General features: G+C 40.9%; 3 protein-coding genes across 3 annotated transcripts; 2 read left to right on the top strand and 1 right to left on the bottom strand.

Moving 5' to 3' along the window:
• The first annotated feature begins 546 nt into the window (after nt 1-546).
• Nucleotides 547-3,789, top strand: rpl7a (ribosomal protein L7a). The gene is made up of 8 exons (XM_079179587.1): nt 547-571; nt 1,540-1,660; nt 1,853-2,002; nt 2,231-2,371; nt 2,645-2,724; nt 2,963-3,093; nt 3,480-3,549; nt 3,653-3,789. Exons 1-8 carry the CDS (start codon nt 569-571, stop codon nt 3,755-3,757), a joined length of 801 nt encoding a protein of 266 aa, XP_079035713.1. The 5' UTR covers nt 547-568; the 3' UTR covers nt 3,758-3,789.
• Nucleotides 3,790-4,375: 586 nt separating this feature from the next.
• Nucleotides 4,376-7,618, bottom strand: surf1 (SURF1 cytochrome c oxidase assembly factor). The gene is made up of 9 exons (XM_079179586.1): nt 7,487-7,618; nt 7,317-7,383; nt 6,703-6,830; nt 6,510-6,592; nt 5,875-6,066; nt 5,716-5,788; nt 4,921-5,083; nt 4,641-4,722; nt 4,376-4,540 (listed from the first exon to the last, which is right to left on the bottom strand). Exons 1-9 carry the CDS (start codon nt 7,547-7,549, stop codon nt 4,474-4,476), a joined length of 918 nt encoding a protein of 305 aa, XP_079035712.1. The 5' UTR covers nt 7,550-7,618; the 3' UTR covers nt 4,376-4,473.
• A 57-nt stretch (nt 7,619-7,675) lies between these two features.
• surf6 (surfeit 6) lies at nt 7,676-10,012 on the top strand. Its single transcript, XM_079179229.1, has 4 exons — nt 7,676-7,877; nt 8,335-8,550; nt 8,646-8,716; nt 9,129-10,012. The coding sequence occupies exons 1-4, from the start codon at nt 7,787-7,789 to the stop codon at nt 9,825-9,827; spliced, it is 1,077 nt and encodes a 358-aa protein (XP_079035355.1). The 5' UTR covers nt 7,676-7,786; the 3' UTR covers nt 9,828-10,012.
• Nucleotides 10,013-10,487: the final 475 nt, after the last annotated feature.

Raw genomic sequence — 10,487 nt, 5'->3', positions numbered from 1 at the left:
TTATATATTTGACACATTTCAGTATAATATTATTGGATTATTATTAATGCATTCATGTGTTCATCACTTTAATGTTGCAGCTGATAAAGATGGGGCTATTTGTAATTGTTATATACTGCTAGGTATTTAATCTATACAAATATATCCTATATAAATTGATTATATGTTATGTTTATTTAAATCTGTAAGATGTCTTAAGATATTATAAATTCTTGCAAAGTAAAAAGTACATAATTTCCCTCTGAAATGTAGAAGAGTAGAAGTATAAACATAAGATGGAAATTATACAGTACTTTTGTAAATGTACTTCCACTACTGAGTTACTACACTATATCAGAGACCGTGTACTATACACAACTAATGTCCCGTTGAGTATGACGTTCAAATACATTATATTGTATCACTGATCCTGAGTCAGAATAGGAATTTTAAAGCATACGAGCACATACGAGCAGCCGTAACATCTGACTCCAGGTCGGTGCGTAAGAAGCCACGTAACCACGGCGCAAAGCCTCGCGCTATTTAGCTTACCCAGAATCCCTCGGTCTTCCTTTCAGCCTGAACCGACATGGTGGGTACATAGCCTATCTTTCTGAGGAATAATTATCTCCGTTTTATCTGTCTGCATCCCTTGATGTATGCGTTGTATTACACTTTAAAATGTATCTATGACTTATGTGAAGCCTTTCAGTATCTATAGTGTCGGTATTTCGCGTCGATGTTTTTGTTTTTAAGGTAAAACTTGGTGAAGTTGAGCATTGTGTTGCCGGTGGGATTTGCACCGTAGCTACGGCTAACGTCGGTGCACACGCTTTATTTCGGTAGCTTTGTCTCTTTTATTCTGTATTTTCAATTTAACTTGAGATTGTGACTAATTGAAGTAAAACGTTACTTGTAATGTAGAGTGATAAGAGTGTGTATCCGGGTGTTAAACCCAGTAGAGTTGATAGGCCCGAGCATTGCGTCTTCCTGCTAAGATGGTAACGTGCTGTTGGCTTCCACACCTCAAACCCACGTTATTAATTACTTTGTCAGCTTGGTATTTGTCTAACATGGTTTAAGTATAAACCGTCTGTAGTAACGTTAGCATTCAAGCTAGTGCTATTGGTCTTGAGTTTGTGTAGCATGCTAACAGTGTAGCCTGCAACATTGAGTCGTGTAGCTCTATACAATGTACTGCTTTGGAGCTTAATTGTGTGTTATTAGCTTCAACTCCTGTTCTTCAAACTCTGTATTTATGTAAAATGGTCTTGAGGTGGGTGGGCTAAAGTAATGTTTAACAAGGCCAGCTTTCATGCTGAGCAATAGACACTATAGCCATGCATGCTGGTGAATGAGCAGTGCAAGTTGTATTAATGTTAAATTTAGATGTTAACTTACATTTCTGCAGCTTACTTGGGCAACACATTTAAGATTGCATTAGTGTTTACAATTGTTACGCTCTCTGTAGTTTAGGTTTCAAACTTTCATGTGTTTTAAGTAGTTTGTGTATCATTTGTACCTTTTTATTAATGCTACCCAACATTGTTTTCTTGACAGCCTAAGGGAAAGAAGGCTAAGGGGAAGAAGGTGGCCCCGGCCCCTAATGTGGCCAGGAAACATGAGGCCAAGAAAGTGGTCAACCCCCTGTTCGAGAAGAGGCCAAAGAACTACGGCATCGGTGAGTATCCTTGGCTAGGATTTTTGGGAGAACTTAACATTGTAACGGTGCAGATGATGTCACTAATATTTGCTATCTTAACATCATTGACGACAACCTTAATCACCAAGATCGCTGATGCACTTATGATGCGAAAATCAAATGGTCTTAAGTTTGGTACTAGATACTAATTTATTATATTTCCCCCCACAGGCCAGGATATTCAGCCCAAGCGTGATTTGACACGCTTTGTGAAATGGCCTCGTTACATCCGCCTGCAGAGGCAGCGCGCCATCCTCTACAAGCGTCTGAAGGTTCCCCCTGCAATCAACCAGTTCACCCAGGCTCTGGACCGCCAGACCGGTGAGTGAGGAACGCTTCAGTAGTCGAGGCTGTTAAAGTCCTCAATAGTACCGTGATGACATTGCAGATGATGTGAAAGAATATTTGCTAACTGAATGGCTGTGCTGACACCCACCAAGATCACTGATGCCTCTTCTTGATATATATATGTTGTCCACTTGTCCTTGTATAAACAATGCATGTAGCCACTGTTGGATGGTTGACTTCATATTTGTATGTTCTCCTCAGCCACACAGCTGTTCAAGCTGGCCCACAAGTACAGGCCAGAGACCAAGCAGGAGAAGAAGCAGAGGCTGCTGGCCCGCGCTGAGCAGAAAGCCGCTGGAAAGGGAGATACTCCCACCAAGAGGCCTCCTGTCGTCCGTGCAGGTGAGGCTCACTAAAGAACAAAGTAGAGTTGATGGGTAATGTATTCGTATAACTTGGAAAGCCCTTTAAGTCTGGCTGAGTTTGAACATCCGATCTTAATTGTGTGACCCGTCTCTAACTTGGCCTTAATGCAATGATGACTCGAATTTCTTCACCTGAACCCTGATGCTTTTAAGCTTTTTAACCCTGAGCATTGGCCAAAAATATAAATAGGATGTTTTCAGGTTGTTTTCTGGGTAGACGGTGATTTTTTCCTTTCCCACTTCTCTGCAGGTGTGAACACAGTCACCTCTCTGGTGGAGAGCAAGAAAGCCCAGCTGGTCATCATTGCCCACGATGTGGATCCAATTGAGGTAAGATTGACATGTGGAATTTGCCCTATTGGCAAAGTTCATGTATAGAAAGTGGTCTCTAGCAATGATGTATGAATTTCTTCGACTGAATCCTCCATGTGGATCAAACTTATGAGCTTTTTAACCCTGAGCAGAGACCACAAACCAAGATCTGATTCATCCTTTTCTTTGACTTTACTTGAAGCTAATTGTTCATTAAATATTAATATTTTCTCCTGTGGTTCCCTGACTTCTCTAGCTCGTCGTCTTCCTGCCAGCTTTGTGCCGTAAGATGGGCGTCCCATACTGCATCGTCAAGGGCAAGGCTAGACTGGGCAGACTGGTGCACAGAAAGACGTGCACTTCAGTTGCCTTCACACAGACGAACCCGTAAGTATGCCCACAAACTGAGCTGTGGTGTTTGTTTATGACTAGAAAGTGGTCTCTAGCAATGATGTATGAATTTCTTCGACTGAATCCTCTGTGTGGATCAAACTTATGAGCTTTTTAACCCTGAGCAGAGACCACAAACCAAGAATACATGTTTTACCACATTTATTGTGAAGATTAGTTTTTGATCAGAGGGCAATAACGGTGTCCACTGGTCCTAAAATCTAATTTGAGATTGACTGGTGAAGATCTGATCTTTTTGAAACCGTCTGTAAATGGATTGGTCTACATTATCCTGTTGCAAGTAAACCTTATTAAATCAATAATTCCTTGTTGCTCCATCTCGTAATGTCTGCACTCTAATAAATAGCTTTCTTCTCTCCTAGTGAGGATAAAGGTGCACTTGCCAAGCTTGTGGAAGCCATCAAGACCAACTACAATGACAGATATGAAGAGGTGAGCTTTCATTTGAGTTGACCGCAAATATCGTCCGCATTAGTAAAATGTTACAATAATATAACGAGTGCACAATTTTAATCTTTTACATTTTGTTTTCCAGATCCGTCGTCACTGGGGAGGTGGTATCATGGGCCCCAAATCCACGGCCCGCATCACTAAGCTGGAGAAGGCAAAGGCCAAGGAACTGGCAACCAAGCTTGGTTAAAATGTTTGGAATAAAAAATGTATGTCCTAAAAGAGACTTGTTTGGTTTTATTATATTGTTGCAACTAAATATTGTATTTTGAAAGAAGAATGCAATTTAAGATTGATCTAAAAGAGTACGGTCTGGGAAATAATGTTTGAATTTGGCTGTCTGATTTAATCAATACAGTATTCTTTCTGCAGTTAATGATGAAAAGTAATCTTTAATTGTATAGGGTGTAAGTGGTTCATGGCAGTAAAGGCCCGAACACATTAACACTTAGAAATGGTTGAGGTGAGTGCATGGCGTTTTACAAAGCGAGGTTATGGCAGTTTAATTTTAAATTATTGGAAAGAACTTTTCAACAATTTCCTGCAGATACATTTTGGGGCTGATCTATAAACAATTTCTAAACTAAATACATTTTACTGAATGTGAGGCCTTAAGCTTTTAAAGACACCATCAGTTTACAAGTTGTTGCTGCAGCTCATGAGCAGTGATTTCCTTTTAATACAAGGAGCACAAATCTGCAGAAAACTTAGATTTTAGGGAGCGTTTGTACCTTTCCGAGTGTCCCCATCAGTTAATGGAACAGTAGTTGAGACGTTATGTAGAAATACAGAATGACTAATACACAAATGAAGTTTTATACATTTATTCTCTCAAACATGTTTTCAATCCACAACTATATCAGCAATATTTCAGACAGAATATACATGGTCACTCATTTAATCACATCACAATTTAATCATCTTGATGAACTTTGCATACCACATGTAGGAGGTTGCTGCACACAAGCCGTACCTTTGGAGAAAAGAGGACTTAATAAATCAATTCAGTAAATACAGTTACAGGACAGTTATTTTGAAGACATTTGTTTCTCAGGTGTGTTTAATCTACCTACCATGTTACTACATACTGCATGTGTTCGTTCCTCAGGGTGACTCTGGTTTGTCCACCTATTGGTCCGCCAGGAGTCGTGCTCCCTGTTCAATACAAGACACTTTCATTTCCTCGTGAATCATAACTAACATCTTTATATAAGTGGTTTAACCGTTCTTTTCTGCTCACCTGTAGAATAATTATGACAAAGTGTATGAGCCAGTTGTATATTTAATGTGGTATTCACTATGATGTAGTTGAGTCAAAGAGCATGGTGGACTTTGTAGTCCACGAGAACTTACCAAAGTCTGCATCAATGAAGACGGGCTCAGCTCCAGTGACGCTGCCCATGGCCTCCAGGTCCCGGTAATGCCAGCGGTTTTTCTCCACATCATTGTTCGGCACAAAGGGTTTGCGGATCTCCGTCAGTCGAACGACTCCAACAATCTCCACCTCACCTTCCACCTGAACAGAAGCGCCATTACATTTTGTTAGATAAGTCTAAAAAAAACATAAAGTACGACGGGGAAGCTTTGGTGTTTCCTTTATTATAACATGTGATGTTCATGGTTTTGTCTGGTTGTTTATAGCTGAGGCCAAATAGAAATCCCAGAGGCACTAATAATACCATTAGATGAGTACTGTAAATCAGTTACAATCAAGTTAATCAAATGTCTTTGTGTCCACAAAAAGGTTGTCTGGAAGGATGATGAAACTCCACCGGGTTTACAGGTTTAAGTCTGTTTGCAGGTCTTAGAGAATACTTGTATGTTTAATTTTGCTCCACACAAAATGTAATAAAAATGCCTCAAAAGACGTCACATTAGTCATTATTGGTTTGAGGCTGAAGACTGCAAGTTTGAACATTTTAAAAAGAAAAGAAAATGAGGCTACATTACTAGTATAGCACACCCAAACTGTTGGCAATCAAGTTGCATTGTGGGTAATGTAGGCACCAGCTTTTGACATGCGTGGAATAAAGATCTCTCGTTCAGTTGCATTAATTTTGATTCTATTCTTTTTTTTTTTTGTACGTTCCATCGTGAGTTGGACAATGTTAACCCGGTAGAGTCGTCTGAATAAAGTGAAGTACCCACCTGTCCCTTCACCCTGGTCTCTGGTCTGATCTTCTTCCTTGGGACGTATCCTCTGTTCACCAGGATTGTGATGCTGCAGGTGAAGGTAGCAACCATCAGCGGGTGTTGGATGCAAGAGATGACACGTGTGCAGTAAATATGTTGTATCTGTTGTCCTACCCGAGGTCAGTGCAGTGGAACGGAGTGATGACATTTGCGCCGGTCTCTCCGCTTGAAGCCAGCCTGCCCGCCTCCCTGGCCTCTTTCTCCGGGTCGACTGGTGAGCGTGGCAGAATGTACAGCTCCTGTGAGTGGTCGTACTGTCCGCGCACCTTCACCCTCCTGTACTCCAGGCTTTTCAGCTCATTAGGACTAAGACCCGGGGAGGATAATGGCAAGCAAATCTGCACATTAATAACAACGATACCGATCTTTGGCGGGGAACAAGGACAAATTGTTGAAGTGCAATTTATCAAGGAAATATAATCAGCGCTGTTTACAGCTTCACAATTGTATTGATTAGTACATTTAAAGTCTGTTTTACACACATAGGTGTCCTTTTTAAATTAGTAAAACATGTTAGTGATGCAAATGTTTGTTTTTTTATTTGTAAAGTGTTATTTGTGGCAATATACAGACAAGAAATAACAGATTTAAAAACAAATTGTGGACCTGATATTCAGCCACACCACTGGATTTCTTATATAGCAACTTGCATATTTGTATTTCTAAAATCCCAGACTTCCTAAGCAGGAGGGGGCATAGCTGTATTTAGTGTGTGAGAATACAAAGAAGCGTTTCTCACAAGTACTTACTCGAGAGGAAGAGGAATGGGTTCTGCAGTAGTGAGGGTCTTCAGCTCATTGATCAGCTGCAGTTTCCACTCCCGCCGTTTCAGCTTCACAGAAACAAAATGTATCACAACAAGTCCATCCAACAAGAACAAAACCATCAGCATTCATTTTGTATTTACTTTTAATGTGAAAACACAAAGTAAATATGCTGTACCTGCCAAGTGCCGAGGCCAAAGGTGGTGACAGGGATGATCAGCAGGAACCATTTGAAGAAAGAGTCTTCTGCCGTTTCCGCTTTGGCTGCTGTGGAGCTCGACTGTCGCCCAAAGGTGATGAACTTACCTGGAAATTCACAACACACAAGACAGGAAGTGAAGACACTGGACATGTTACACAGAAATGTACGGATGTTACATTTCTGCTCTTCAATATGAGAAGAGACATGTACGATTATGTACAGTAATACATGACAAAGATTAAACCTTGTTACATTTATATAACATACTGTATATATATATGCTATTGATGCTATTTATTTCCCATAATCTGCACAAATCTAAAGACAATTTTACCTTGAAAATGTATTTTTGTAAAATACCTTACACATAGATGAACATTTTCTGCTTTCTTAAAGGAATGTACAGCTTAATCTCTTTGTAACTCGTAATGTTTTCTTTAATTTGTCTAAATCAACAATCCTGGATATGTGTTTCTTCACCGTATTATGAATTGCTATGGATTGTTGGCTTTTAATACGTTTTCCTGTGCATTTGTGAGTGGTGGAAAACAAAAGTACAACGTGTCATCGTTATGTTTATTAACAGTTACCTTCTGCACGTTTGACGAGTGGCAGTCTGGGCAGCACGAGAGTCCTCTTGATGTAAATGACATGCGACTGCAATGACAGAAAATCAGCTCAGCAATCTGAAAACCACTGAAAAGTGACATTCACATGACTCAGTGAAGAAGAAAACGCAGATATGAAACATGTAACTTACCTTTTGTTTGAGCGTCTTTAGCACCCTGGTGGAATAAACCAGCAAACAATTTAAAGAAGACATGTTCGGTCAAAACATCAGAAAACACGGAGGAGACAACCGTCATAACAGATATATAACTTATAAGGAAGGGGACTTCTTTTGGTGTTACTACTTCCGGTGTGGTGACGCTCCGCCCCGCGAGGTAACCCACGTGTGTTCATAGAAATGTGTTGATATTTTTCTATCCGTAAGCTCGTGTTTTGAGAGCTTGTTTTAGCTGCTTTAAATTAAGGTGGAGGCTCTGTTCATTTAGCCGACATGGATCTCGTCTCTAAGGATTCCTACATGCAAAAGTTCGCCAGCAAAGTGTTTTCTCAACAAGACCAGGAGCCGAAGAAGAGACCGTTCGGTAATGTTAGCTCACCGGTTTAGCTCATTTACACCCTAATATGTGCTGTGACTGCTAAACAGTATGTGTGCTGTAGTTGTTCATGTGTTGATGGTTGTAGAAAAGTACTAAAAGTCAAAAGGTGTCATCAAACGTGGTTATTATTTCCGCTGTTGACCAAAGGAGGCGCTGTAATGTTTAAGATCAGTATCGAGTGTATTCCAGACAAATATCAGAAATAGGCAAGAGCAGCAGATCTACAAAAAAATTCATTTATTAAGCAAAAATACCTCACATTCTCCATTTCCAGCTTTTTTAATGTGATGATATGCTGTTTTTATTTTTTGTAAATTAGATATTGTTAGGTTTTGGTATTATTTGTGATGCAGAATTTAGGTCAATGTACTCCAGGGAATTGTGACATTTGACATTTTTAAATGTTATGTGACCATTAATACATGTGTTTTTCTGTGTGTAGCTTATTTTAAGGGTAAAAAAGACGCTGGTCCTCCACAGAAGAAGAAAAAGTGCAAGAAGAAACATTTCAAAGAAAAGAGCACTGACGAGAAGACACCGGCTCCTAAATCCCAACAAAAGGCTTCACCCTCCCCGGCAGCACAGAAAGGCCCGGCCACAGCTACAGTGAATGGGTCCAAAGCTCAGAGTGTAAATGCATCAACACAGGCACCTACAGGTACAGGACGCATATCTATTACTCAGGCTGGTCCTGGTTGTTATTAAAAATGGTTCCTACAGTCACTTTTTATTCTTTTTTTTCTTTTTTTGTAGAGTCCAAATTCTCCACAGTAGATTTACTACGCAAGAGACTTCATGAGAAGATCGAGGAGTCCAGAGGGCAGGTATGTAAAGATGGAGCAGACGAGGTTTAATTATGCTCTCTATTAGTGACAATGTATCCAACATTGTTTGAGTTGTGCTGAGATGGTGAACTCCACCATTAACTGGAGCTCAACATTTATGTTTAGCTTTAAGTTGAATGGCCAGGATCATTTATTTAACATCATTCATTTATCATTTACTCACATTTAGGTACTTTACTTTGAAAATGTCTTAATTAGTACAGTAAAAATGATTGTTTCTTGTAAGGGTGTAGTCAGAGATCTCCTGAACACACATGCAGAGTCCATACCAAAGTATATGCATGTTGTGGGACTGTAAAACAGAAACAAAAGTGTCATCACACACTGCACAGTAGTTCAACTCAAAGGGAAGTGTGTGTTCGTCTAACACGCTGCACTAATCTGTTATCAGGGAGCCCCAAAGGATTCGGCATCAGAGGCAGTCCAGGCTAAGCGAGCAAAAAGAAAGGTGGAGCGGGAGCGCAAGAAGAGGAAGAGGAAAGAGTTTCGGCTGAAGAAATTGGCTGAAGAAAGTGGCAAAGAACAGCAGCCGGAGATAAAGCAGGAGATAAAACAGGAAGAGCGCGCCCCGGCTGTGGGCAAGAGAAGCGAAACTGCCATTGTGTTCAACAAGGTGGAGATGGTGGAGGAGAGATATGTAGACAAAATGCAGAAAAAGAACAACAAGAAGCAGAGTATGAAGGGCCAGTTGACGCCGCTGACGGGGAAGAACTACAAGCAGCTGCTCGGTCGCGTCGAGGCTCGTAAGGCCAAGGTGGAAGAGCTGAGGGAGAAGGACGAGGGGAAGGCCCGCGAGCTGGAGGAGAAGATGAAGTGGACCAACGTGCTCTACAAGGCGGAGGGCCTCAAGATCAAAGACGATGAGGGCATGCTGCGCTCCTCGTTGAAGCAGAAGGAGAAGAGGGGCGCCCAGAGGAAGAAGCAGTGGAGCGAGCGGAGCGAGAACGTCATCGAGAAGATGCAGCACCGCCAGGACAAGAGGCGGAAGAACATCCAGAAACAGAAGCACGCCAAGACCGAGAAGAAGAAGGACAGGGCGAGGAAGAGAGGCCGAGTGCTGCCCGAGGACTTGAAGAAAGCAACATTGTAGAGGAGGACTGTGTTGTGTCGCGTTTTACGACAAAAAAAACAAAAAATCATAGGCAATGTTTTTATGTTGAAAGTAAAGTCTCTTTTTATGGCAGTATGATTCATTTACATGATATTAAAGCGCTGCTGCACGTATTGTACTGTTTTATTCCTGTCGAGGAGTAATATGATGTGTGTAATGGTCAATAAAACGTGATCCTTGTGATGAACATGAATGATGACTCTATTGTAGTGTTTGTTTATTTTACCAAATATCATGTGTTATTTAAGGGGATCGCTCGAGATTATGGGAAATACGCTTATTTGCTTTCAGTTAGATGAGAAGAATGAGAATATTTGAGTCGAAGGCGTTTCTACCTGCAATGCCGGCACAGATGTTTTAAACTACATTTTCTTGATGCTTGTATTACATCCAGTTTTCCCAACAAGGTTTTTAGGACCTATATTCCACACAGCCATAGTCTACAACTGATCATGGGCGACTGTGGCTAAGTGGAGAGCAGGGCCGTCATTCAACCAGAGAATCAGCGGTTCGATCCGCTAGTCGCATGTGTCCTTGAGCAAGTCACTTCATGTGATAGAATCTGTCGCTTTGGATAAAAGCGTCTGCTAAATGACTAATGATCTTATCAGACCCATATAGCTTTCAAAGCAGACCTGT

Source organism: Pholis gunnellus (assembly GCF_910591455.1).
Source record: "Pholis gunnellus genome assembly, chromosome: 18".
Lineage (NCBI taxonomy): Eukaryota > Metazoa > Chordata > Actinopteri > Perciformes > Pholidae > Pholis > Pholis gunnellus.
Note: the sequence above shows the minus strand (reverse complement) of the source record. Positions and strands in the feature narration are given on the sequence as shown.

Excerpts from the sequence above, each read along its gene's own strand:
- surf1 (XM_079179586.1), bottom strand. The coding sequence starts at position 7,549 with ATGTCTTCTTTAAATTGTTTGCTGGTTTATTCCACCAGGGTGCTAAAG. Across the intron at positions 6,593-6,702 it reads TTGGCCTCGGCACTTGGCAG|CTGAAACGGCGGGAGTGGAA; the intron begins GTACAGCATATT and ends GTTTCTGTGAAG. Across the intron at positions 5,084-5,715 it reads AGACCAGGGTGAAGGGACAG|GTGGAAGGTGAGGTGGAGAT; the intron begins GTGGGTACTTCA and ends GCTTCTGTTCAG.
- surf6 (XM_079179229.1), top strand. The coding sequence starts at position 7,787 with ATGGATCTCGTCTCTAAGGATTCCTACATGCAAAAGTTCGCCAGCAAA. Across the intron at positions 7,878-8,334 it reads GCCGAAGAAGAGACCGTTCG|CTTATTTTAAGGGTAAAAAA; the intron begins GTAATGTTAGCT and ends TTCTGTGTGTAG. Across the intron at positions 8,717-9,128 it reads TCGAGGAGTCCAGAGGGCAG|GGAGCCCCAAAGGATTCGGC; the intron begins GTATGTAAAGAT and ends ATCTGTTATCAG.
- rpl7a (XM_079179587.1), top strand. Across the intron at positions 2,003-2,230 it reads GGCTCTGGACCGCCAGACCG|CCACACAGCTGTTCAAGCTG; the intron begins GTGAGTGAGGAA and ends TGTTCTCCTCAG. Across the intron at positions 3,550-3,652 it reads ACAATGACAGATATGAAGAG|ATCCGTCGTCACTGGGGAGG; the intron begins GTGAGCTTTCAT and ends TTTGTTTTCCAG.